At 39.6% G+C, this 26,308-nt stretch overlaps 1 protein-coding gene across 1 annotated transcript in view; it reads right to left on the bottom strand.

The window, feature by feature from the left end:
* Positions 1-9,665: 9,665 nt before the first annotated feature.
* Positions 9,666-26,308, bottom strand: part of LOC132399894 (transcription initiation factor TFIID subunit 4-like) — a 121,975-nt gene continuing 105,332 nt past the window's right edge. Inside the window, exons 12-15 of the mRNA XM_059980786.1 lie at positions 24,765-24,890; positions 18,349-18,405; positions 17,802-17,927; positions 9,666-11,256 (exon numbers count right to left, since the gene is read on the bottom strand). Coding sequence (XP_059836769.1) covers positions 11,092-11,256; positions 17,802-17,927; positions 18,349-18,405; positions 24,765-24,890 — 474 coding nt within the window. The 3' untranslated portion in view covers positions 9,666-11,091. The remainder of the gene's footprint in view (positions 11,257-17,801; positions 17,928-18,348; positions 18,406-24,764; positions 24,891-26,308) is intronic.

The following is a 26,308-nucleotide window of genomic DNA, read 5'->3' as shown; positions in this document are numbered from 1 at the left end:
GCTGGAGGAGCTCAGCAGGCCAGGCAGCATCTATGGAAAAAAAGTACAGTTGACGTTTTGGGTCGAAACCCTTTGGCAGAACTGGAGAAAAAAAGCTGAGGAGTAGATTTGAAAGGTGGGAAGAGGGGATAGAAACGCCAGGCAACAGGTGAAACTTGGAAGGGGGAGATGTGAAGCAAAGATCTAGGAAGCTGATAGGTGAAAGAGACAGAAGGCCATGGAAGAAAGAGGCAGAGGGAAGCGATGGGCGGGCAAGGAGATCACACAAGAGAGGGAAATAGTGAAGCGGGGGTGGGGGGGAGGCATCACAGGTAGCCCCCACTTTACAAATGTTTGCATTATGCCACTTCGCTTTTACAAACGACCTACATTAGTAACCAGTTTTTGCATTACAAAGAGGATTTTTGCTTTTAAGAAAATGTTGCCGATATAAATTAATGGTTCTTCGCTTTATGCCATTCTGGCTTAAGAAAGGTTTCATAGGAACGCTCTACCTTTGTAAAGGGGGGACACCTGTACTGGATGTTTGAGAAATCGATGTTCATGCCATCAGGTTGGAAGCAACCCAGACGGAATATAAGGCGTCGTTCCTCCAACCTAAGTGTGGCCTTATCACGACAGTGGCAGAGGCCATGGATGGACATATCGGTATGGGAATGCTTCATCCCTCCCCATCCAAGTTTCACCCGTCGCCTGGTGTTTTTCGCTCCCCTCCCCCACCTTTCAAATCTACTCCTCAGCTTTTTTTCTCCAGTCCTGCCGAAGGGTTTCAACCCAAAACATTGACTACTTTTTTCCATAGATGTTGCCTGGCCTGTTAAGTTCCTCCAGGAACCTGTCAAAATTGCCTCTGAATTGTAGTGAAAGCTTTTTTTGTTTGGCTTGTGTTTGAGTTCCTTCAGCCTATTCCAATCTCAGGTTTGTTGTTTTTTTTACATAACTTTTGTACTAGGATCCAAAGCTTTATTCATAGTAAAATAAATTTAAATCAATAGGGTTATGTTTGAATATTAAATGGACAATCTGTAAATGGTATAGCTTAGAAATGTCTCATTAGGATAACATGAAAATGGTAGGTCTTCTAAAATAAACTTGTGAGGTGGTTGATTTTGGTAGGTCAAATATGATGGCAGAATATTGTATTAACGGTAAGACTCTTGGTAGTGTGGAGGATCAGAGGGATCTGGGACACTCAAAGCTTCTGCGCAGGTTGACTTTGTGGTTACGAAGGCCTTCATCAATCGTGGAATTGAGTTTAGGAGCCAAGAGGTAGTGTTGCAGCTATATAGGACCCTGGTCAGACCCCACTTGGAGTACTGTGCTCAGTTCTGGTCAATTCACTACAGGAAGGATTTGGAAACCATAGAAAGGGTGCAGAGGAGATTTACAAGGATGTTGCCTGAATTGTGGAGCATGCCTTATGAGAATAGGCTGAGTCAACTCGGCCCTTGGAGCAGCGGAGGATGAGAGGTGACCTGATTGTGGTGTACAAGATAATTTGATTGTGTGGATAGTCAGAGGCTTTTCCCCAGGGCTGAAATGGCTAGCATGAGAGGGCACAGTTTTAAGGTGCTTGGAAATAAGTACAGAGGAGATGTCAGGGGTAAGTTTTTTTTACACAGAGAGTGGTGAGTGCGTTGAATGGGCTACCAGCACAGTGGAGGAGGCGGAAACAATAGGGCCTTTTAAGAGACTACTGGATGGCTACATGGAGCTTAGAAAAATAGAGGGCTATGTGTAAAGCCTAGGTAGGGACATGTTCGGCACAGCTTTGTGGGCCAAAGGGCCTGTATTATGCTGTAGGTTTTCTATGTTTCTATGAACTGGTTGTTTTTTTATTTTGCCCTGTATTAGTTTGATGATATGGACCCCTCAATACAGTCTGGCATTTGATTTCTCAGGCTGTGAGGTAGAATCTTTGTTTTCAGTATTGGGGAAAAATGTCTACCACACAGCCTGGCTTTGCAGTGTCTGAACATTGTTATACATTGTCAGTCAGAGCATGTTACCAATATGGTGTTAATGGTTTTGCATTTCAAAGAAGTCAAGGTCATACAACTTGGAAACGGGCCCTCTAGTTCACTACATCTATGCTGACCAGCAAGCACCCAGCTTTACCCAACTGTTTTCAAGATGACTGCCATGTACTCCTAAAAAAAACTTAGTACTGATAAGCAAGTTTGATTCAAAAGATTAAATTAGCTCAATTCAATTAAAAACCCTCTGTGATCAATGAGTCCAATAACTACTTAAGACCCATCCTGAATTGCTGGCTAAACTGAAAAAAAACCTGACATAAATTATAATCCATAAAATTCAGGATGCATTTTTATTACTGGTTAAACTTAGGTAAACATGTTTTTTTAATTTTGTGACAGGTGTTGAGAATTAGAGACTGTCTTTTCTCAGCCATCATTCATGGTCAGGAGCCATGCAGTGCTAATAGCTGGGAGGGGAGAGTAGTTGCATATCTGCCCTCTCTTCCACAAGGTTTTTGGAAGGAAGAGCCCCAGTACTGTCTCGATTGAGCCCCAGCACAGTCCCACACGCTGGGAGGGTTGTTTTCCCAAAACCACGGGCACTATTTTCATGCTCCTTGAGCAGCTACCATCCCTCTCTCCTTGCTTTGCACTTTTTAGGGTCCCCAAAAGGAGAGAGTCACTGTATAGGGGTGTGTGTGCTGATTCTAGATACTGTGCCCTCAACTCCTCCACATACAAGTGCATTTGTATGTGTTTTTACATTCTCATTCTACCCCTTACTCACATCTGCTATCTTCGAACACCTGCTTGTGTTGTTTACCTGCTTCCCAGTTCTGCACTAGGTGCAAAAGGTTTCTGCTGTATTCTGTCAGATTTTTCTCTTTAAGTTCCATCTGTTTTGTAGGTAGATAGTGGTTTTCAGATTACTATAATGGCTACAACATCTCCCCATAAAATATTTGTACCATCCATTGCAAGAGTTTTTGAAGTCTACATCTTTTGACTCATTTCCTGTGTTCTCTCCACTCCTCCCTCTTTCTGCAATTTAAACCACTTGTCTTCTCACTTTCCCATTCCATTTCACAATGTAAATTTGTTTGAGTAATCATGCCTAATGCACTGTTAGGAACCAATTTCTGTTTGTTGAATTTTACAAGGAGATAGATCCTTAAATTTGCTGTAATAATCATCTAATTCACATTAATTAGCCTCAATTTTTTTTCTACAAAAGAATCAATTTGATTTACTGTTCAGTAAGAAGGGATCAACAGGCTGCCTGGGCCTCTACCTTTTGGACAATGACCAAAAGCAATTTCAGTTCTCAGTGTTAGTTAAAATTGTGCAGTATGGTCCTAGAAATGAGAGTTTCTTTGTGTTAATTTTTAATCAACAGAGGGGAATGTTATGAAATTTAGCCAAGTTCAATTCTGATTTGTGACTGATTGCACCCTATTTGTATATTACAGATGGACTGGGATTATCCAAATTCTCTTGTAAATGATTCAAGGAAGATACAGTTACTGACAGAACAAAGTAGTTGAATCTAGTGGGGAAAAATGTTGAGAATGTAGCTAGCTTTAACAGAACAGCTAGTTGTACCTTGTTTTGGGCAACTTGGCATTTTAAAAAAATACAAATTGCATTGTTCATAATGTTTTGCAAACTCGTGAGTGACTTACTCTTCAAAGAAACATTAACTCAATCAGCACTTATTGAGTTTTTTTAAGATTCATCAATATAACTAGCATTAAAAAAAATATGTACAACAAACTGGGGGAACTCAGCAGGTCGGGCAGCATCCGTGGAAACGTTGACTGCTCATTTCCACGGATGCTGCCTGACCTGCCGAGTTCCTCCAGCTTGTTGTACGTGTTGCTTTGACCACAGCTTCTGCAGTGTACTTTGTGTTTATTTAAAAAAACAAAGTTTTTTCCCCTGGGGTAATCATAAATATCACAGAATTTTAAATAAAAATCGGAATGTTTGAACTATCATGGAGAAACAGTTGCTTTTTACCATTTGCTGAAAAAGTGAGAAGATGAATGTGCTCTAAGTTGCAGAGAGAAAGAGGACAAGGAGAAGAAAAGGAATGTCTGTGATAGGATGTGGACTGTGGTTGTGATGGTGATAATTACTTTAAAACCTGCAGTTGGAACAAAATGATACAAGATACAAACTGAAACAATCCTATCCCAGGTATTTCCCTAGTTTTTCCCCACCACTTCATCTTCCTGCAACTTTAAATGTTTGTCTTCTCACTCTCTTAGTTCTGAGAAGTAATTTTAGCACAAACTGTTGACTCGGCTTCTTTCCCTACTGATGCTGCTAAATCATTTCAGGTTTCTGTTTTTGTTTTAAACTTGCATCTGTATGTGGAATGCAACCACAGTCATCTGTGATATTTTTAAGTGGAATTCAAAAAGAACAGTGTATATTTTTATTCAAGTTACCTATTTCCATACATTCAAAATATGATACAGGTTGCATCACAGATGTGGCTTCAGCCAACATATTACCATTCCTTTTAATTACCTAATGTATGGTCTACAAGGACCTACCTGATCATTTATACCTTTATACCATGAAAATCTAAGGTGGTAACATACAGACTGAAATGTTAGACCATAAGACACAGGAGCAGAATTAGACCAGTGTGCCCATTAAATCAGCTCCAGCATTTCATGCCTGGTTAATTATCCCTCTCAACCCCAGACTTCTGCTTTCTCCCTTTAACATTAAATGCCCTGAATAATCAAGAACATATGAACCTCTGCTTTAAATGCATTCAATGAGTTTCCCTCCACAGCCGTCTGTAGCAATGTACTCCACAGACTCACTACCCTCTGGCTAAAGAAATTCCTCCTCTCTGTTCTAAATGGACAGGCCTCTCTTCTGAGGCTGTGCTCTTTGGTCAACCCAATAAAGGAAACATCCTCCCTACACCACCCCATCCAGACCTTTCAATACTCTATAGGTTTCAATGAGATGCACCCTCATTCTTCTAAACTCCTGCAGTACAGTCAGGAGTCAGACTCTCCTCATATGTTAACCCTTTCATCTTCAGAATTATTCTCATGAAACTCCTCTGGACCCTCTCCAGTTCCAGCACATCTTTTAGATAGGTACCCAAAACTACTCACAATACTCCAAATGTGGCCTGACCAATGACTTATAAAGCCTCAGTATTACATACGTACTTGCTTTTATATTCTAGTTCTCTTGAAAGGAATGCTAATGCAGTATTGTATTTGCTTTCCAACTCAACCTGCAGTTAACCTTTAGAGAATCCTGCACGAGATCCCTTTGCACCTCTGACTTTTAAGTTTTCTCTTCATTTAGAAAATTATGCCTTTATTCCCTCTACCAAAGTGCATGATTACACTTCGATATGCTAAATTCCACCTGCCACTTCTTTGCCCATTCTCCCAACTACCCAGGTCTTTCAGCAGACTTCCTGCTTCAACACTACCTGCCCCTCCACCTATCTTCATATCATCCACAAACTTGCCACAAAGACATAAATTCCATCATCCAAATTATTTACATGTAATGTGAAAAGAACCGGTCCAAACACCAACTGCTGTGGAACTAGTTACAGGCAGCCAACCAGAAAAGGTCCCCTTTAAGTCACTCATAGCCTCCTGCCAGTCAATCTTCTACCCATGCTAGTCTCTTTCTGTAATACCACGGACACTTATCTTGTGTTAAGCAGCCTTATGTGCGGCACCATGTCAAAGACCTTCTGCGAATCCAAGTAAACAGCATCCACTGACACTCCTTTGTCTGTCTTTTCTGTTATTTCCTCAAAGAATTCCAACAAATTTGTCAACCAAGATTTCCCCTTATGGAAAAAATATTGGATAGGTATACGGACAGGAAAGGAATGGAGGGTTATGGGCTGAGTGCAGGTCAGTGGGACTAGGTGACAGTAATCTGTAATTGTTATATGGAAACCATGCTGACTTTGGTCTATTTAATCATGTGCCTCCAAGTACCCTGAAATTTCATCCTTAATATTGGACTCCAACATTCTTTCCAACCACTTATGTTAGACTGACTGGCCTATAATTTTCTTCTGCCTCCCTCCCTTCTTAAAGAGTTGAGACATTTGCAAGTTAAGTCCTCTGGAACCATTCCAGAAATGAGTGATTCTTGAATGATCATGACTAATGCTTCCACAAACTCTTCAGCTACATCTTTCAGAACCCTAGGGTGTAGTCAATCTGTCATGCATGTTGCTTCCAAGGGCTCCACTTTGTAATTTTGAAGGTGATTGTAAGACAGAAATATGCATATTTGTAGAATACTTGGTTCATTTAATACTCAGCCTCTGTAAAATTTATATTTGCAGTGCAAGAATTAGGCAGAATTTATTACCAACTGAGTTTAAGTAATCTATCATGTTGGCGACCAACACTGAATGGGTCTCATACAGGGCTAATGGGATTAGCACAGATGGGAATTGTGGTCGACACTGAGGTGGGCTGAAAAGGCCTTTTTCTGTGCCGCATAATTCTGCCATTCTATGAAAATAATTGATTGGAATTAAAGTTCATCTTCTGTGGATGTCTGCATGACTTGCATTTCTTGTTTGCAATTTAGATTTCCAGTCAGTAAAAAGACTGAATCCCTTGTCATTTTAGAACTTCAATCGTGCCCATTGAAACATTATTCTACAGAAAACTGATCCCCAAGTTTCACTATCACTCTGGTTATTTCCCTCTTTCCCTTAATAAAAAATGTTGAAGTCCTTTAGGAACAAAATACTGAGCAAAGTGTGAGTAACACAGCTAACAAGTTCACAATGTCTGTGGGAGCTCAACATTTAACTCTACTTTCCCACTAATTCCTTAAGCCATGCAGTTTCCTCCTTTTTTAAAATACACTAACTTCAATATCAGTGGAAAAATGGGGCACATCTGGTAACAGTTAACCAAAAAATGGGGGGGGGTCACCAGGACCCTTTCCCTTTCTACCCTCTGAAATTCCAAAATAATACGTTAAGAACGTTAAGGCATCTATAACAATAAACATACCAAAACATTTAATTATCTTAAAAGAAGTGTTATTAGCCAACAAACCTCATTCATACGTGCAAGCAATTACAGCTTTTGAAATCACACAATGCAGTTGTGCATACTGAGTTGCTCTTCATCAGATCAGTGGAGACTGTGAGCCATTTGATACAAGAGGTTAAGAAACAGATCACACTATTTATATAGACAATGATTTGACATGTTCACATTTATAGATACATTTGTTAAAAAGATTCAAGATGGAACCTGCGGCCAGACTCGCACTGATTGGGTACAACAAGGACTGAGGTTACTGAAACTGTTCTTTAATGGTCTGATCAATAACCACTGAATTGTTTGGCCAAATTGACTTAGATTCATCTTGCTACTGCAAGCCTCAACCCGATTTGCATTTCCATGGGCCAGCTGCACTGATTTCTACTTGTGGGAATTGAGTGGTGAGGTTTACGGAGACCTTGAACTGCACCTTGGTCTTAGCTGGTGTATTCCTCCCTCAGAAATCCAGGGTGCATATCTTTTAACACTTGTTTTAAAGATTATTAATATAATTGATGCAAATACATGAAAATATTAAGAAAATGAAAAGTAAAATTTAATAACTAACCCTTCCCCATCTGCTGGTGAGGAATCTCCATTCAGAATGTCGGGGAACTCCAGTTCTGTGGCAGAATTGACCAATGTGGAAGTGTAAAACTGTAGACTTCCAGTAAATTCAGGTTTCAGTGCCGGTGTAATGGAGTGCCAGTGTCCATCACTCAGTTCATCTCGGACTTACTGCTGACAATATGGATGCAATATTTAGTTCTTAAGCTTGGTATTTTCGGAATCTTTGAAAGCTGTGAGTCAGCGGTGGTGGGGTGGGGGGAGGATGAGGGTTTGTTACAAAAAAAAACACTGTGCTTCTTGAAGGCAGCTTAAGAGTATTTTAAAATCCATTTACAAAGGGTGGGTGTCTTCATCATTAATTGCAGTAAGAGCATAGTGGTGGGTGACAGACATTTGTTACAGTCTGGCCAGCAGAAAGGCTGTCCTCTTCTTCCTTCAAAACAGGCGGGCAAAGATCCTTATTTCCTGTAGACAGGTTTTTGTAAAAACTTGATAGCTGCATGACCATCATTACCAAAATCCTTGCTCTTGATCACCCTCCCCCAACTTTAATTGACCAAATTTAAATTCCTTAGTTGCTTTAGAGGAACTTCAACCTCCTTCTCTCTATCACCAGCTTATGAGATCCCTGTTTCTAGGTGGGGATGTGGAAGTTCCACACTAGACCACAGTAATTAAAAAAATTAACTCACTATATGTTCCAAATCCCACTGATTTTTCAATTAATCATCATGATTTAGTGCAAATAATAAAAATTAGGAAGGTAAACTGCTGGCTAGATGTCAAAGACAGGAACATGTCCTAAAGAAGTACATTTTTAAAGTTATTATGATGTAATAGCTCAATTGAGATTGAAAGTGAAAAGGAATTCAAGTACAGAAGTACATAATTTGTCTCAAGACGCTTACATCTTTAAACATTTGGGGCGTTTACAATCCATTTTCGAACCTGAATTCTACTAGTATTTCTAGATAAAATGCCCTATCCTGGGTTTGGATTGTTCCAATTTGCTTTAGATTGTTTAAAAAAACTGTCTCAAATGAAGATTAGATAGCTGGAAAAACTACAGAAAATTGGAATTACTGAGACATAATTGCTAGATGGATAACAATCCCTCTAAGTGAAATAACAAAGTGATTTTGCTGCAATTATAATATAATGAGATAGTCCAATTAGCCTAATCCACACAGTAAGAGTTTGTTAGGAAGATTAATGTCTAACTTCCTTTTGTCCCCTTTAATAATGGCTTTGAGCTAAATATATTTAAAAAAGTGCTGGGTTACTGATCAGTATATTTTTCTAATTTGAAACTACATGCAAAATGTAGGAAGAAATGGCCTTTGTTTACTTGACAAGGCCACAGAAAATCTCAATGATGTTAGGTGACGAGGCTGAACTACAGTCCTGTTTACATTCTTTTTAAACTGAAGCATAACAGTTTAGTTTCTTTTTTTTCCCTCAAGCCTCTAAGAAATTAGATGAATTTTTTTAGCCAGTAAATAGTGAGTCTGGAATTCATTGCCACAGATGGTTGTGGTGGTCAACTCATTGGGCGTACTTTAAGTGGAGGTTGATAGGTTCTTGATTGATCAAAGGTTATGGGCAGAAGCCAAAAGGATGGGGTTGAGAGTAATAATAAATCAGCCATGATTGAATGGCAGAGCAGTCTTGATGGGTCGGATGGCCTAAATTTGCTCCTATGTCTTGTGGTCTTATTTTTATTTTATTTTGTTTGGAGATAGAGAGTCCCTTCCAGCCCAATGAGCTGTACCACCCAGCAACCCAGCTACTTAATCCTAGCCTAATCACAGGACAATTTACAATGACAATCAACCTATTAACTGATATGTCTTTGAACTAGAGCACCTAGAGGAAACAGACACATTTCACGGGAAGGGTATACAGATTTCTTACAGATGGCATTGGAACCAAGCTCCAAATTCTGATGCCCCAAGCTGTAATACTGTCATGCTAACCTCTAAACTACCGTATGGTGTCTCCATTTTAAAAGATTAAGGAAAGACAGTAAACAAAATACAGATAAATTCATTGTTTTAATAAAGGAGTTAATTCTCTTTCAATCCTATATAAAACAATAGTAATTAAAAACTTCCTTTTTTTGAAAGTAAAATATTTACATATTAACAAGTAACTGTGCAAAATTTACATGAAAAATGGAAAGACGGGATTTGTAAAAGACCAAGGGCGTAACAGTTTTCAGGCATTGGTAAAAATACTGATTAGTTTTCAGTTTACACACACAACTCATCAGCTTAATAGCATCTTAAATGTTTCTTTTAACAACATAAAATTACACACAAAGAAAGCAAAAGTATTTACAATCATAATGTCCTATTGATAGACAATCATTTAATACAATAACCTCTGAAAATATAAAGAAAAATTTAGTATTTTTTTTATAAAAAAATAGATACAAAGAAGGGACATTGCTCTGGTTACCATTAAGTAGGCCCATTGCTTGCATACAGTCTTTTTACCAAAATAATTACGGTTTACATAGCAATTTGTTATGTGCCAAAATTATGTACAAATTATTAGCTCACTGATAGACACCAGCAAATTGTTTTCTACACGTGATTCATACCAGGTAACAATCCTTTTCACAATTCACCATTTCTTAAATTTCTTTAAACTAAAGTTTTACATTAGCTAGATAGCCAACACAGTGCAAGTGTATATTTATGCAGAAAAGTTATTTTTTAAATCCTTTACGGCATCATGTATTGTATCAAATAAAAAAAAGCATTTTTCTTTTTACAAATGCCCAATAACATTCACAAAAAAAATCCTTCGTGAAGGCTTTGAACCCTCTGACATGCAAATCACATGGTGAGAACTGTAGAGTTATCACTGAACGAATGCTCCTAACTCTTCACAAACCATACATCTACAAAAGCTAACGTGAGGAAAAAAAATACAGCCAAAGGAACAGAAATGATGGGAAAAAAATCAGGAAAATATGAAAATGATTTTTTGCTCCATGCCCTTGAAGGTAGAATAATGCAAGGTCATCAGTTTCAGACTGATTGAATTCAAAGTCTTCTAAGCCAAATGATTGAAAAACAGAATACTTCAACGTTTCAAGTTGCTACGAATCTGCCATGAAGGTGGCAAATTATACACTGGTGAAATCAGGATAGGTTTTCAAATATGGCTTGTTTGGCAAGAAGGCCACTCAGTCAGGAGATGAGAAGTGATAAGATGTTTTTATTTTATAAATAAAGTATCCACAGGTCTCACTGTATTCCTTTCTTCTAAATAAGATTCAAAACTTTAAAAACATGAGATAATGTAAAGCTGAACTTCCAAATATTCTCTTGCGCAGAATTCCAGCTGGGCTCCAACTCTCTTTCTCTTCCCCTCCCCTCCTCTCCCAGAAAAATGCAAAGAAAAAGAAATGGCAGAAGGTTGTTTCAGTCAAAAAAAAACTAATCAACCTAGGATGTTTATTTAAGGAATGCACGGTATAGCATTAGTGAATGGCTTGTCTCACGCTCATTCTCCAAGCAGAAGATGAGGTCCCTGAGGTTGACTCTTGTTATTCGTTGTCTTGTGAACTGTCTGGTTGTTCCAACTCCTGAGCCACCTGGTGTCCCGCCCGTACTGGGTCCCTGAAGCAAAAGAAAAGGTAATGTCTTATGTTCCATTGTAAATAAACAGTCGACAAAACTGCCCAATGCATCACTGGTACCAGCCTACTCACCACCAAGGACATGTATACTGAAAGGAGCCAGGAAAGGACCAGTAACAACATAAAGGATCCCACCCATGCTGCTCATGGACTGTTTGTCTCACTCCCATCAGGGAGGAGGCCACATAACATCCAGGGCCTCCAGACTCAGAAACAGAAACTTACCCCGAGAAGTAAGGTTGTTCAACACCTCCACCACTACCTTATTATTTCCCATCAGTCACCTTATGTATTGCCTAGCGTCACTTTAAAATTGGACATACAATCCATGTATACAAGATATCTTATGTATTTATATTTATGGTGTGTTTTCAAAATTATTATTGTGTTCTTTATCTTTTGTGAGGGGCTTTGCACTGCATCGGATCCAGAGTAATAATTATTTTGTTCCTTACACTTGTGTACAGGAAATGACATTAAACTATCTTGAACCTTTAAAAAAATGTGGATTCTAAATGTGTTGATGAAACAGAATAACATCCAATGGCCCAGAAAATCTGTGTGTCCAGCACCAAAGTCCTGAAGGTGCTGGATTATCAGAATTTTACTATTTATTTTTTATGACCAGAATTTCCATCAGGTTTTCCTATTAATCCAAGGAATAAATTGGACAAGGGGCAGTGTGGTAACATAGTGGTTAATGCAATTACTTTACAGTGCTAGGGATCTCCAATTGGGATTCAATTCCTGTCATCTGTAAGGTGTTTGTATGTTCTGCCCCATCCCTACGTGGGTTTCCTACAGGTGCGCTGGTTTCCCCCCACATTTCAATAGGGTTAGTGAGTTGTGGACAGTCTATGCTGGCTTTGGAAGCGTGGCAACCTTTGCGAGCTGTCCCCAAAACAATCCTCGCTGATTTGATTTGATGCAAATAATGCATTTTGCTGTATGTTTCAATGTACATGTGATCAATATAATCTAATCATTATCTTTAATAGAGAAATTAAGCCAAGCAGTATGTTGATCTCAGCTAGGATGTCAGAAGAATAATAATAAAATGTTTATATTCAATGACTTCTAGATTTCCAGATTTTTCAACCAAGTACTACTGAAGCATTAGGAAAAAGAGCCATATGAACTGAACTCACAAAATGCTGGTGGAACGCAGCAGGCCAGGCAGCATCTATAGGAAGAAGTACTGTCGACGTTTTGGGCTGAGACCCTTCTTAGCCCGAGATGTCGACAGTGCTTCTCCCTATAGATACTGCCTGGCCTGCTGTGTTCCACCAGCATTTTGTGTGTGTTGCTTGAATTTCCAGCATCTGCAGATTTCCTCATGTTTGCTTTTTAAGTATGAACTGAACGGTTGATTTAGTTTAGTGTATTTTTTTTCCTTTTCTTAAATAAATTTTCCAATTTTTTTTACAATCTGTTAAGAGGAGTTGTGGTTTTTTAATTATATTGTGTATATATAACAGCGTAACATTATACCAATTTGATTTTGACAATATATACTTTCCTTTATTGCTGTTTATATGTCTTTTGTATTATCTGTTTGCTAAACTTCTCTGATTTGTATTTTTTTTACTGAAAGTCAATAAAAAGATGGAAAGATGGAAATAAAAAGATGTCATTCTGAAGTTGCTTCATTGACCCACATGTTTTGGTCTTGCCCCCGTTTGCAAAATTATTGGAAAGATATTTTCGGTATTATTTCAAAAGTTCTGAATATTAAATTGCAACTGCATCCTATTACTGCAATTTTTGGTTTACCAATGGTGGATAACAGTTGTTTATCCCCCTCAGCTCGGCAGATGATTGCATTTGATACGTTAATGGCTAGAAGATCTATCCTATTGAATTGGAAAGAAATTAATCCTCCAACCATATTTCAGTGGTTTTCTCAAACTATTTCTTATTTGAGTTTTAAAAAATTAGAAGTGTTTTTTTTGACCCTTCAATTAAATTTGAAAAAACTTGGAGACCATTTATTCAACATTTTCATATGCGCTAAATTGACTTTTCCTAAACCTTACTTTTATTATCCTTAATTATCTGAATGGAGGTACGGAGTTATTGACGCTGCTGTGTATATTTGACATAATGCAATGGCCTATGTTAGTTTTTTTTGAAGGGTTTTTTTTTCTTATTTACTCCTTTTTTTGTAATTACTATGAGTTTGGGAGGTTATTATATATGGATTATCATCTATTTGTATTTATACTTTAACCTATTAATTATGTATTCTCAAACTCTCTGTATCTATGTTTCTCTTGTTTAAAATAAAAAGATATAAAAAGAAAAAGTAAGATGGAAAAATGAAATTAAATGAACTGTTGATTCTAAGTGACACAACCAAAGGGACATATTCAGACAGAGATTTTACACCATTTGTGTGGCATTTCAAATTCTAGATCACATTATTTGTTCTGCTATTTTTCAGTTAATGAAAGATTATATTTTGTTGTTTCATGATGTCAATCACTTAAACTCATTTGAAGCCGAGAAGCAAAAGGCATTAGCGCTGTTGTACAAGGTGGAAACTGGATCTCACAGGTAAAAATATTGTAAACACAACAGAGTCGACAGATGCTGGAAATCCAGACCAACATACAGAAAAGGCTGGAGAAAATTGTCGTGTCAGGCAGCATCGATGGAGGCGAGTAAAGTCGATGTTTCAGCCATTCCTCTCTAAAGATGCTGCCTGACTTGCTGAGTTCCTTCTACGTTTTGTGAGAGTAAATGGTGTTTTTAAGCTTGTGATTTTGACAATCAGCTTTATATTTGTTCCACTTTATACAATTATGATTAACTGTGATTTACACTTATGACTTATTTGCATTAGCTTTGAACCACGCACTAAAAATAGCAATGATTATATAACACAACCGGAAAAATAAAAATAGGTAAATACCTTCATAATAACAAACCTGGCGATTCACTTAATTGACACCAGTAAATAATTAATCTCAAATTAAAGAGTATTCACCTTCTTATAGTGTAATGAATTTGAGTTAGGAATGAGTTTCTGTCATAATATGATCAAGGTACATTATGCAAAATGATTCATTTTTATGTAATAAACATCTTCCTATTACAATCAGCTTGAATTGGATACTCCTGAAGTTCTATTCAGGATTATGAAAAGAGGACCCTGATTGCATTGCACGTATTTCACATTTAGAAAATTAGATCTTCATGAAAACCTCTCTAACAAACACCCAGGACACATACTAAACATTACTGTACTACTAGAACTTCAGCTGTTGAATCTCTGAAAGTTAACAATCATTACACCAAGTTATCTGGAAGAGTTAAGTGCAAGGGTATGAACCTCTAGTTTGTAATCATATATAGCTCTGGTGAGACTGTACCAGGAATACTGGTAGAGATTTGGTTTCCATATCTAAGGAAGGATATACTTGCGATTGGAAGAAAGCTATCAAGGCTCACTAGATTGATCCTAGGGTGAGGTAGTGTGCTTTTGTCCTGTGAGGAAAGATTAATAACAATAGACATATACTGTTGAACACCAAGTGGTGATCTGATTGAGGTATACAAGATTTTTATGGGGCTTGACAGGAAAGATGATGTTCCCCTGGTAGACATGTTATAGCTTCAAAGTAAGGGTTTGGCCATTCAGACAAAAAGATACTTCTTCACTGTAACACAGAACATAACCACAGAAACAGGTCATTTGACCCACAATGTGGTGCTGAATTAAACTAGTAATTAAATGCCTAATTAATTTAGCCCTTCTGCCTACACAATGTCCATACACAGACTTCACATTCTCTGTATATTCATGTATCCATCTAAAAGCTTCTTAAATGCCTCTAACGTATTAGTCTTCACTACCAGCTCAGGCAGAGCTTTTGAAATACTTATCACTCCATGTGGGGGGGGGGGGGGGAAGAAATTTGACTCAGACATCTCCTTCTTCCTTAAACCCATCTCTCCTTAAATACATGCCCTCTGATGATAGACATTTCGACCCTAGGAAAAAGACAATGATGTCTTCTCATAATTGTATAAACATGTCTCCACCCACTCTCTGCTACTCCAGAGAAAATAACCAAACTTTGTCCAACCTCAATTAACAAATGCTCTCTATTTCACACAGCACCCAGGTATATAATCTTCTAAGACCCACATCCCTCCCATAATGGGCACCTAGAACTGAACGTAATATTCCAGATGTGGCCTAACCAGAGTTTTATGAAGCTGCAACATATCTCCCTAACTTTCAGACTCAGTGTCTCATCTATAAAGATGAATCAAATGGCCTAACTCTGCTCCTATGTCTAATGGTCTGAAGGCAAGGATGCCATACATTTCTTTACTAACTTTTTAATTTGTGCAACTACTTTTGGAGAGCTGTGGACTTGGGACCCCAAGATCCCTTAGGTATTCATTATATTCACCAGGATCTGATTGAATGTTAAAATTGTAGGATATCCTAATGATCTAGCTCCTGTTTCTGATGTTCTTTTGAAATCTTGACTGCTTAAAAAAAACTTTTCCCTCATAACTTTCAATGAACAGGTTCTTGTGATTCTAACTTTTGAATGACACTGTTGGCCAGAGAAACTACAGGCTACATCCACACTAGACTGGATAATTTTGAAAACACCAGTTTCGCATAAAAACGACAGACATCCACACTATGCGGTTGTAAAAGTATCTCTATCCACATTGAAATGAAGATTTCGGCAAATCTCCTCCTCCTGCACATGCGCAGGGCTCATCTACCAAAAAGAAGCGATGTTTGGTGTCGAATCTCGCCGTGAAAGACCGTGCACGTTTGTGTAGTTACAGACTAGAAAAACTTAAACGACGGGCAGCTGTTGTCTCTCGCACAGAAGATTTAAAAGTTTAAAAAAAAAACAAATTGCCTAAAAAACAAGCACTGAAGCGTATGGAGGAAACCAACAGGGAATTCATGGACTGTATGACCCGGCTGACGACGGAAATTGAAAAACTGACGAGCTATGTTGCATTAATAAAGCACCTTGTTAAATGCGTAAAACATGCTTGCATCAGTGTTATCTTGTATTTCCATACGATGTTACATTAGGCTGTTACACATCTATTGTCAGAGAAGTACTTGCGTAAATAGGTAAACCACCTTCATACAAGCAAGGACAGAAAACAGGGCAAAGTGAGCACAGCATACTTACTTATTCAGTAAGTTATGGGTTAAAGTATTTGGTGAGTACATTTCTAACGCTTCTGGCTTCAGTCTCGTTGCCGTCTGTTTTGAAATTGTTAGGTTGCCTTCAAGAAAACAATGAAATAGCACGCTGCCATCTGATAGTGTTTTCAGAAGTCTCCGGTTACCCCGTCCACACTGATCTATCTGAGCAACATTTTCAAAAATACCCATCCTGGAAAGCGTTTCTGAAAAGCTCCAGTTTCGGGGGATGAAAATGCTGTTTTAGTGTGAACGGAGGGTAAAAACAAAGAGAAAAAGCTTTGGTTATGGATTTATCCAGCGTAGTGTGGATGCAGCCTACAGTCTAATCAAGGACAGGGAAGCAGACAAACCAATTGTCTTTGACTCCTGATGAATGGTTTCGGCCCGAAACATTGTCACTACCTCCTCCCATAGATGCTGTCTGGCCTGCTGAGTTCTGCCAGCATCTTGTGTTTTTTATTGTCTTTGTTTCCTCCATTTTGTGAACTCTCAACTGATTCCTGCTCTGGGATAACTTAATCAGAGCAATTGAATGTGGACACAGGAAACTTCAGGTAATGACCTGCTAAACCTGAGACCATTCTTGGACAAATAGCTATTTGTTATGTAAATAGTGTGGACTCTGAATTTATTCTGGTCAGAGCAATTGAATGTCAACACAAGGAACTTCAGGTAACGACCTGCTAAACTTGAGCCCATTCTCGGAGCAGCAGCTACTTATTATGTAAAATGCCAGTCCTACCAAAGAAGCGATCTGCAATCTTGTAAAACTCTGTCTGGGTTGCCTCATTTAACTGGTTTGGACCAGTTAGAGTTGAAAGTCTCAAGGTCACAAGGCGGGCAAAGCCATGAAACAATGTTTACAGCCCTATACAATGACTAGTAAAGAAGGTGTCACAGGTAGGTCAAGTGACCTTGAGCAACGGGATGAAGATCCAAGAGTTCAATTGATGAGGAATACTATAGGAGTCAAGAGCTTCAAATACGCATGGGTGATAGCTCTCCAGCAACCGGAGACCAACCATCATGGACATGGAAGATATGGATATTGTATAGGGCTCCACGGACACGTGGAGATCAGGACCATGAGGAACACTTGGCCAGGTAATACCTTTTCTTTTTGTTGACTGTTCATGGAGGGTCAGGGATTCTAGTAGGATGCACACAGGTAGATAGTTTGTGAACATACATGCTTCTTAGTTGAAACTATAAAAGTTACTTGTTGGTAAATACAGATTCTCTGTGCCTCACTGATCATTATTACAAAGGGCCTTTCTTGTAACAACACTATAGTGCAAATTATACTTCTGTAGATAAATAGCAGTTACCTCTGCCCCAGCTCCAATCCCCGGTACTGGTGAATCAACCTTCCGTTTCTTTCTGGGACCAATGGCAGCTAACGCAGTTAAATTGGCTTCTCTCTGTCTCATTTGAGCCAGTTCCTGTTGTTGCATCTAGAATTGAAGAAGATTCAATTATTTAGATCAAAGAGCTCAACTCCTCCAACTTACTATGGGTTTTCTTAAGTTTCTATGTATCATAAAAAATTGTTAGACACCTAATTCAATAAACAATAGTTTTATCTAGTTGAAAATTTAACTTCTAGAAATTGTTAGTTATTCATGTTTGTTATGACACAAAAAGTTTATTATATAATTATTAATGCTATTTTTTCCATTTATGGATTTGATCTATCATGATTACACACCATTGTTATTTGGTGGTTATGTTATGGCTGTTTAAGTCTAATGTTAGAAATACAAGCATCACTGTTGGAGCTGTATTCCACAGAGTTTTAAAATTTTAAGTTAACTGTCAATTATATTGATAAATGGATTGTTCCACAAATACTTATTCTGACTATAATATTCTTACCTCTTTGGCCTTTTGTTTTAGCCTTAGTTGTTCAGGGTCCTCTTGTCTGGAGCGAGACTGATGATGAAATAGAAAAAGATGATAAATGTCCAGGAGCATTTGGTTTGAAGTACAATATACTGCAGCTGAGATTAATAATATTTTATATAATATCCTTGAAAACCACTGACTAGTAAACATTCGAATATCTGAATCCTTTAAAGTTCAGATTAACTCTAGGTTTTAAGCTGCAACAGTTTACTGACATACGGATCTGACTCAAAGGTTGTGTCACTTGCTGATTATTTAATATTACTGTATACTTAATTGCTTTGTTTGGTTTCTACTCCATTCCCATACATGTATAACTCAAAGTAATTTAAGTGACCAAAGTCAGAAGTTTAAAAGTACTAAGAATTGGTTCTATAATTGATCAGTTTGGAGATGGTGGGAACAAGGTATACATCCAAGGTACATGGATGGTTGATGGTAATGTTTCATTCAAGCTTTAGAAGTTTAATCCAATCCTGGAACAATCAACCAGCTTGAATTGCACTCATTCCTCCACCTTTAACATTCCCTTCCTCCATCCGAATGCAACATGGCTGCAGTGCACATCATAGATTCATAGAACACTACAGCAGAAAAACAGACCCTTCAGCCCATCTAGTTTGTGCCAAACTATTAATCTGCCTAGTCCCATCGACCTGCACTCAGACTATAGCCCAACACAACACTCCCATTCCTGTACATATCCAAATTTTTCTTAAACGTTGAAATCGTCCCTACATTCACCACTTACATTGGTAGCTAGTTCCACATGCTCACCACCCTCTGAGTGAAGATGATTCCCTTCATGTTCCCCTTAAACAATTCAACCTTTCATCTTTAACCCATGACCTCTGGTTGTAGTCTCACCCAACCTCAATCAAATCTCCACTCAGTATTCTGTATTCTAGGGAATAACCTATTCAACCTTTCCCTAGAACTCAGGTCCTTAATTCCCAGCAACATCCTTGCAGACTTTCTTTCTAGTCTTTCAATCTTACTTACATCTTTCTTGTAGGTACATGACCAAAACTGTACACAAACACCAAATGAGGCCTCACTTTTGTCTTATACAATTTCAACATAACATTCCAACTCCCGTACTCAATACAGTGATCAGTGTGCCAAAAGCTTTCTTTATGACTTTATCTACCTGTGTCACTACTTTCAAGCAGTTATGGAACTGTATTCCCAGATCTCTCTTTTCTACTGCACTCCTCAGTGCCCTACTACTCACCATGTAAGACCTACCTTGGTTGGTCCTCCTCACACTTGTCTACGTTAAACTCCATCTGCCATGTTTCAGCCCATTTTTCCAACTGGTCAAATCCAGATCCCGCTGCAAGCATTGATACTCTTCCACGCTGTCCACTACACCCCTAATCTTGCTATCCACAAATTTGCTGATCCAGTTTACTACATTATCATCCAGATCATTGATATAGATGGCAAACAACAACGAACCCAACGCCAACCCCTGCGGCACACCATTAGTCACAGCTCTCCATTCAGAATGACAATCTTCTACTACTACTCTCTGGAAGCCACTGTTTAATCCAATTCACTATCTCATCTTGATTGCCAAGTGACTGAACCAACCTCCCATGCGTGACTTTGCCAAAAACCTTGGTAAAGTTCACGTGGACAACCTCCACTGCCTTTCCATTATAAACTTTGCTGGTAGCTTCCTCGAAATCTCTGTAAGACTGATTAGGCACAACTGACCATACACAAACCCATGTTGACTATCCCTAATTAGTCTCCATCTACCCAAGTATTTATGCAGTATATCTGGTTCCTTAGAAAACCTTCCATAACTTTCCCACTACTGACGTCAAGCTCACCAACCTATAATTTCTTGCCTTATTCTTAGAGCCTTCCTTAAACACTGGAACAACATTAGCTATCCTCCAATCCTCTAGCACCTCACCCATGGCTAAGGATCTTTTAATCAACAACAACAACCACCTTGTCATCAAGACCAAGGAGATGATTATTGACTTCAGGAGTAGAAAACCAGAGGTCCTTGAGCCAGCTCTCATTGGAGGATCAGAAGTGGAGAAGGTCAGCAACTGGTAATTCCTTGGTGTTATTATTTTGGAGGACCTGTCCTGGGCACAGTATGTAAATGCAATTACAAAGAAAGCACGACGGTGCTTATACTTCCTTAGGAGTTTGTGAAGATCAGAATGACATCGAAAACTTTGACAAACTTCTACAGATATGTAGTGGAGAGTATATTGACTGGCTGCATCACAGCCTGGTATGGAAACATCAATGCCTTTGAACAGAAAGTCCTACAGAAAGTAGTGGACATGGCCCAGTTCATCACAGGTGAAGCCCTCCTAACCATTGAGCACTTTTACATGAGGTGTTGTCACGAGAAAGCAGCATCCATCATCAAGGACCCCCACCACCCAGGACACACACTTTTCTCACTGCTGCCACCAGGAAGATGATATAGAAGCCTCAGAACTCATGCCACCAGGATCAGAAACAGTTATTACCCCTCAGCCATCAGGCTCATGAACCAAAGGGGATAACTTCATGTGCCCAATCACTGAAATGTTCTCACTACCAATGACTCATTTTCAAAGACTCATCATATGTTCTTGATATTTATTGTTTATATATTCTTTCTTTTTTTTATATTTGTAAAGTTTGTTGTCTTCTGCACTCTGGTTGAAGGTCAAAGTTGGGTGGTCTTTATTGATTCTGTAATGGTTATTATTTTATAAATTTACTGAATATGCCCACAAGAAAGTGAATCTCTAGGTTACACATGGTGACATATATGTACTTTGATAATAAATTTACTTTGAACTTTAAAATATCTCTGCTAGGGCAATTTTTGCACTTGCCTCCCACTGAAACAGGGATCGGGACAAGAAGGGCGGCGTTCTGGGCTCCTTATTTAAGAAAGGATGTGCTAACGTTGGAGAGGATTCAGAGAAGATTCACCAGAATGATTAGAGGAATGAAAGGGTTAACATATGAGGAATGTTTGACCGCTCTTGGACTGTACTCCTTGGAGTTTAGAAGAATGAGGGGGGACATCATAGAAACATTTTGAATGTTGAAAGGCATGGACAGAGTGGATGTGGCAAAGTTGTTTCCCATGGTGGAGCAGTCTAGTACGAGAGGTCATGACTTAAGGATTGAAGGGCGCCCATTCAGAACAGAGATGCAAAGAAATTCTTTTAGCCAGAGGGTGGTGAATCTGTGGAATTTGTTGCCACGGGCAGCAGTGGAGGTCAGGTCATTGGGTGTATTTAAGGCAGAGATTGATAGGTATCTGAGTAGCCAGGGCATCAAAGGTTATGGTGAGAAGACAGGGGAGTGGGACTAAATGGGAGAATGGATCAGCTCATAATAAAATGGGCAGCAGACTCGATGGGCCAAATGGCCGGCTTCTGCTCCTTTGTCTTATGGAACACCTTGTCAGGCCCTGGGTTTTATCCACCCTAATTTGCCTCAAGACAGCAAATACCTCCTCCTCTGTAATCTGCACAGAGTTCATAACCTTGCTTCTGCATTGCCTCGTATTTCATTTTTGAAGGCCTCCCACTTACCAAGTATACCTTTGCCACCCTCTCCAGCTCCAATTCCTCAATACCATTTGTCAGAAGCTGCAGCTAGATGCACTACTTGTAGGGGTAGTTGTCAGCCCTTCCCATTTGATCCCTCCTGCTTTATCATGTCTAAACTACAGAACTCTGGAACAATGACTTGTTGGTCCTGTCCCCTCTGCAACCAAGTCTCACTAATGGCTACAATGTGATAATTCAACGTGCTGATCCATGCCCTCACCTCCTCCACCTTTCCAACACTACTCTTTGCAGTGAAATATCTGCAGCTCCATACCACCGTGCTTGACCATTTAATTCCTGACTTTGTATGTAGGCTTAACACGTTTCTCTACAGCCATTCCACCACCTGTTCTGGCACTCTGGTTCCCATCCCTCTGCAAGTCTAATTTAAGCCTCCTGTGCAGCACTAACAAATCTTCCCGCTAGAATATTAGCCCCCTCTAGTTAAGGTGGAAACCGTTTTTTCTGTACAGGTCCCATCTTCCCTGAAAGAAAGCCCAATAATCCAAACTTTTGAAGCCCTCCCTCCTGCACCAACTCCTCAGCTACGTGTTAAACAGAATGATCTTCCTATTTCTGGCTTCTCTAGCATGTGGCATGGGTAGCAATCCTGAGACTACAAACCAGGAAGTCTTGTCCTTTAGCTTGGCACCTAACTCTCTGAACTCATTCATCACCCATCTTGTCCATGTCACTGGTAATGATGCAGACCTCGACCTCTGGCTGCTCACCCTCCCACTTAAGAATGCTGTGGGCTCGATCTGAGATGTCCCGGACCATGGCACTCGGGAGGCAACAAACCATCCGGGAATCTCATTCTTGTCCACAGAACCTCCTTTCTGCTTCCCCAATCAACAAATCCACTATGACTCCAGCTATCCTCTTCTCCCCCTCCCCTTCTGAGTCACAGAGATAGAATCAGTGCCAGACACCTGGCCGCTGTGGCTTTCCTCTGCTAGGTTGTTCCCTTCGCCCAACAGTATCCAAAGCAGTATTACTGTGGTTGAGGGGATGGCCACCAGGGTACTGTGCACTGGCTGCCTATCCCTTTCCACTCCCCTCTCTCCTGATGATCAGCCAATTAGTTATGTCCTTCACCGTGGGTGTAACTACTTCCCCTTATGTCCTATCAACCTGCCAGCCTCCTGAATAATCTAGAATTTGTCCAGTTTCAGCTCCAACTCTGTAATGTGGTTTGTTAGAAGCTGCAGCTGGATGCACTTCTTGCAGGTGTAGTCGTCAAGGACACTAGAGGTCTCCTCATCCCACAAGGAGAGTATTTCAGTATCCTGTCTGGCATCCCCACTGCTCTATATGTGAAAGAAAGAATAAATAACAAAAAAAAATCTAGCTATGGCAAACGTCTCTCCTCTTCAAAGCCTTAACTCCCCACTCTAACACTGGCCCATTCACACAATGGCCACTCTGCTTCAACCTAACTTCTTTTCATTGGCTCTTGACAAGTGCCTAATTATGCTCAGTCCAATGTCTCCTCGGGAACTGTGGTGTGTAAAATGTGCTGACTGCCCCCCTTGCTTCTTTTACTCCCTCTCCCTGTACACATTCTAGTATCTCCTCAGGGCTGTGGTGTGTAAAATGTGCCGACTGTACCCGCCCACTTCTTTTAAACTCTCTTTTCCTCGACACAATCCACTGTCTCCTCAGGACTGCGGTGTGCAAAATGTGCTGACTGCCTCCACTCACTTCTTTTAAACTCTCTCTCCCACTGCACAATGCAGTGTCTCTTTGGGACTGTGGTGCACAAAATGCTAAATCATCTTAAAAGCAATCTTAACATAACTGCAATGTTAAATATTTGTGGTGGTCACAGATTTATTTAGCCTCAATGGATAAAAAAAATGTATGAACAAATACTTCATGGCTGCTATTGTGAGTATATGCATTTGATGTGTAATCAGCAGCAACTTTAGCATTGAACGAGAAGTGTACAAGGCATTGGTAAGGCCGAATTTGGAGTATTGTGTACAGTTCTGGTCACCGAATTATAGGAAAGATGTCAACAAAATAGAGAGAGTACATTGAAGATTAACGAGAATGTTACCTGGGTTTCAGCACCTAAGTTACAGGAAAAGATTGAACAAGTTAGGTCTTTATTCTTTGGAGCATAGAGGGTTGAAGGGGGACTTGATAGAGGTATTTAAAATTATGAGGGGGATAGATAGAGTTGACGTGGATAGGCTTTTTCCACTGAGAGTAGGGGAGATTCAAACAAGAAGACATGAGTTGAGAAGGGGCAAAAGTTTAAGGGTAACACGAGGGGGAATTTCTTTACTCAGAGAGTGGTAGCTGTGTGGAACATGCTTCCAGTAGAAGTGGTAGAGGCAGGTTCGGTATTGTCATTTAAAGTAATATTGGATAGGTAGATGGACAGGAAAGGAATGGAGGGTTTATGGGCTGAGTGCTGGTCAGTGGGACTAGGTGAGAGTAAGCGTTTGGAACGGACTAGAAGGGCCAAGATGGCCTGTTTCTGTGCTGTAATTGTTACATGGTTATAAGTCCAGATACAAGAAATGCTCAAACCCCTTTTTTATGGAGCTAGAGATTAAAATTTTGTTCTTTGTTGCACATGCTTAATGTACAAATAACAGTATCATTGGACATCAGTTCCAAACTATGATTCCATTGATTTCAATGGAACTAAATTTCAAAAGCAAAGTAAACGTGACTGCTACTATACCAAGCATTAAAAAAAAATGAACAAAAAATGCCTAGCCACGTTTGAGTTTTGTTAAGTTGCAATAACAACAGTCTCTTTAAAATGCATGACATGTGGCCTACCTTTGCCGCTCGCATTAGAATTTCCCTTTCTTGCTCATCTTTTCTCTGTTTTTCTATTTGATCCAGTTGTTCAAAGAACTTCAGCTGTGACCTTACATCACTTAATTGCTCGTACCTGTCATCCTCCTAAAGTCAAAAGGTAATCCAAATTATTTGTTGTTTGCAGTAGTGCTGACAAAAAAAATCTTCTACATACAAACTTCCATAAATAAAAAGAGTCTGTTCCATCATGGTTTCTTGCTTTTTGCAAATTTGTGAACAGTAATACTCCAAAAAAACACTTTTGTTCTACAGCGTGTGTGAGGAAGAAAATGTTCCATTCATCACCTTCTTACCCCAGTAATTCAAACTCTACTCACTAATAACAACAAAAAATGGCTATAAACTCAGTATTTAACCCAATAACACAATAATTAATTCATATTAATGATAACATAACAACAAAAGCCCTCAAATATATGTATTTTGTTAAGCAGTTTCATTTTGTTAAAGTAGATTGAGCCTCTGTTTAAACCAAAGTAAAATACTGCATATTTCATGATTGTGTAGTTTTGTGATTTGCTGCTGGAAATATTAAGATGGTCCAGACAGTACCAAAGATGAGAGACTCAGTGAATTTGGGCTGATAACCCTCCTGATGAAAGGTCAATGACTTGAAACATTGTCTCTATTGGAAATATTGCAGAATATTGGTAGCTCAGGTTGAGTGTTTGGTTGATCGCTAAATAATAAAAATAATAAAAAATATTTGCAGACGTTTTGGCTCCATTCAAGAAGCCAGCATCAGTGTGCAGTTGAGGGTGTTGTCTCCTCAGAGTATAGCTTATATACCCCTCTGGGATTCAAACAGATATCGATTAGACATCATGATCTGGTCGGCTGGTTAAAAACACTGAACAGTTTAGCATTAGAAGATTCTGATTGGCTAGGTTTGAGGAAGGTCCGTTTGCTTCGCTGTCCAGATCCCAAGTTTACTGGCCATTCGTTGATTGTTAACGTTGTGGCGATGTGCTACACACAGCGCTGAAATAACGACATGCAGTGGGTAAGTCGATTCGAGACTAGTTTATTTAAACTTCGCAGTGCTGGCATTTAAATCCCTAGTGCCTGCTCCCTCTGGGCGGAAATGACGTCAGAGGTGCATTACCAAAGTCTCCCCCACGCACGCTGGCTATCTGTGAGCCGGTTCCCCTGCGCAGAAAGTGGGTCGCCACATAACCCCCCCCCCCCCCCAGAACCGGCGATACACCCCCCAATGTCCACAGTCTGGATCAGCCTCTGTTTGGGAGGTCTGCCTCTGCGCCACGGTGCCTGAACCTTGACCGGCTGCGCCAAGTCCACATGGGCTGGTTTGAGTCGGTCCACCGTAAAAACCTCCTCTCTCCCAGCAATGTCCAGAACGTACGTGAACCCGTTGTTGTTGATCACCTTGAATGGCCCCTCGTACGGCCACTGTAGCGGTGCCCGGTGTCCGCCCCTTCGTACAAACACAAACTTACAGTTCTGCAGGTCTTTGGGTACATGGGTCGGGGTCCGTCCGTGCA

Source organism: Hypanus sabinus, chromosome 9, assembly GCF_030144855.1.
Source record: "Hypanus sabinus isolate sHypSab1 chromosome 9, sHypSab1.hap1, whole genome shotgun sequence".
In the NCBI taxonomy this organism is placed as follows: Eukaryota; Metazoa; Chordata; class Chondrichthyes; order Myliobatiformes; family Dasyatidae; genus Hypanus; species Hypanus sabinus.
Note: the sequence above shows the minus strand (reverse complement) of the source record. Positions and strands in the feature narration are given on the sequence as shown.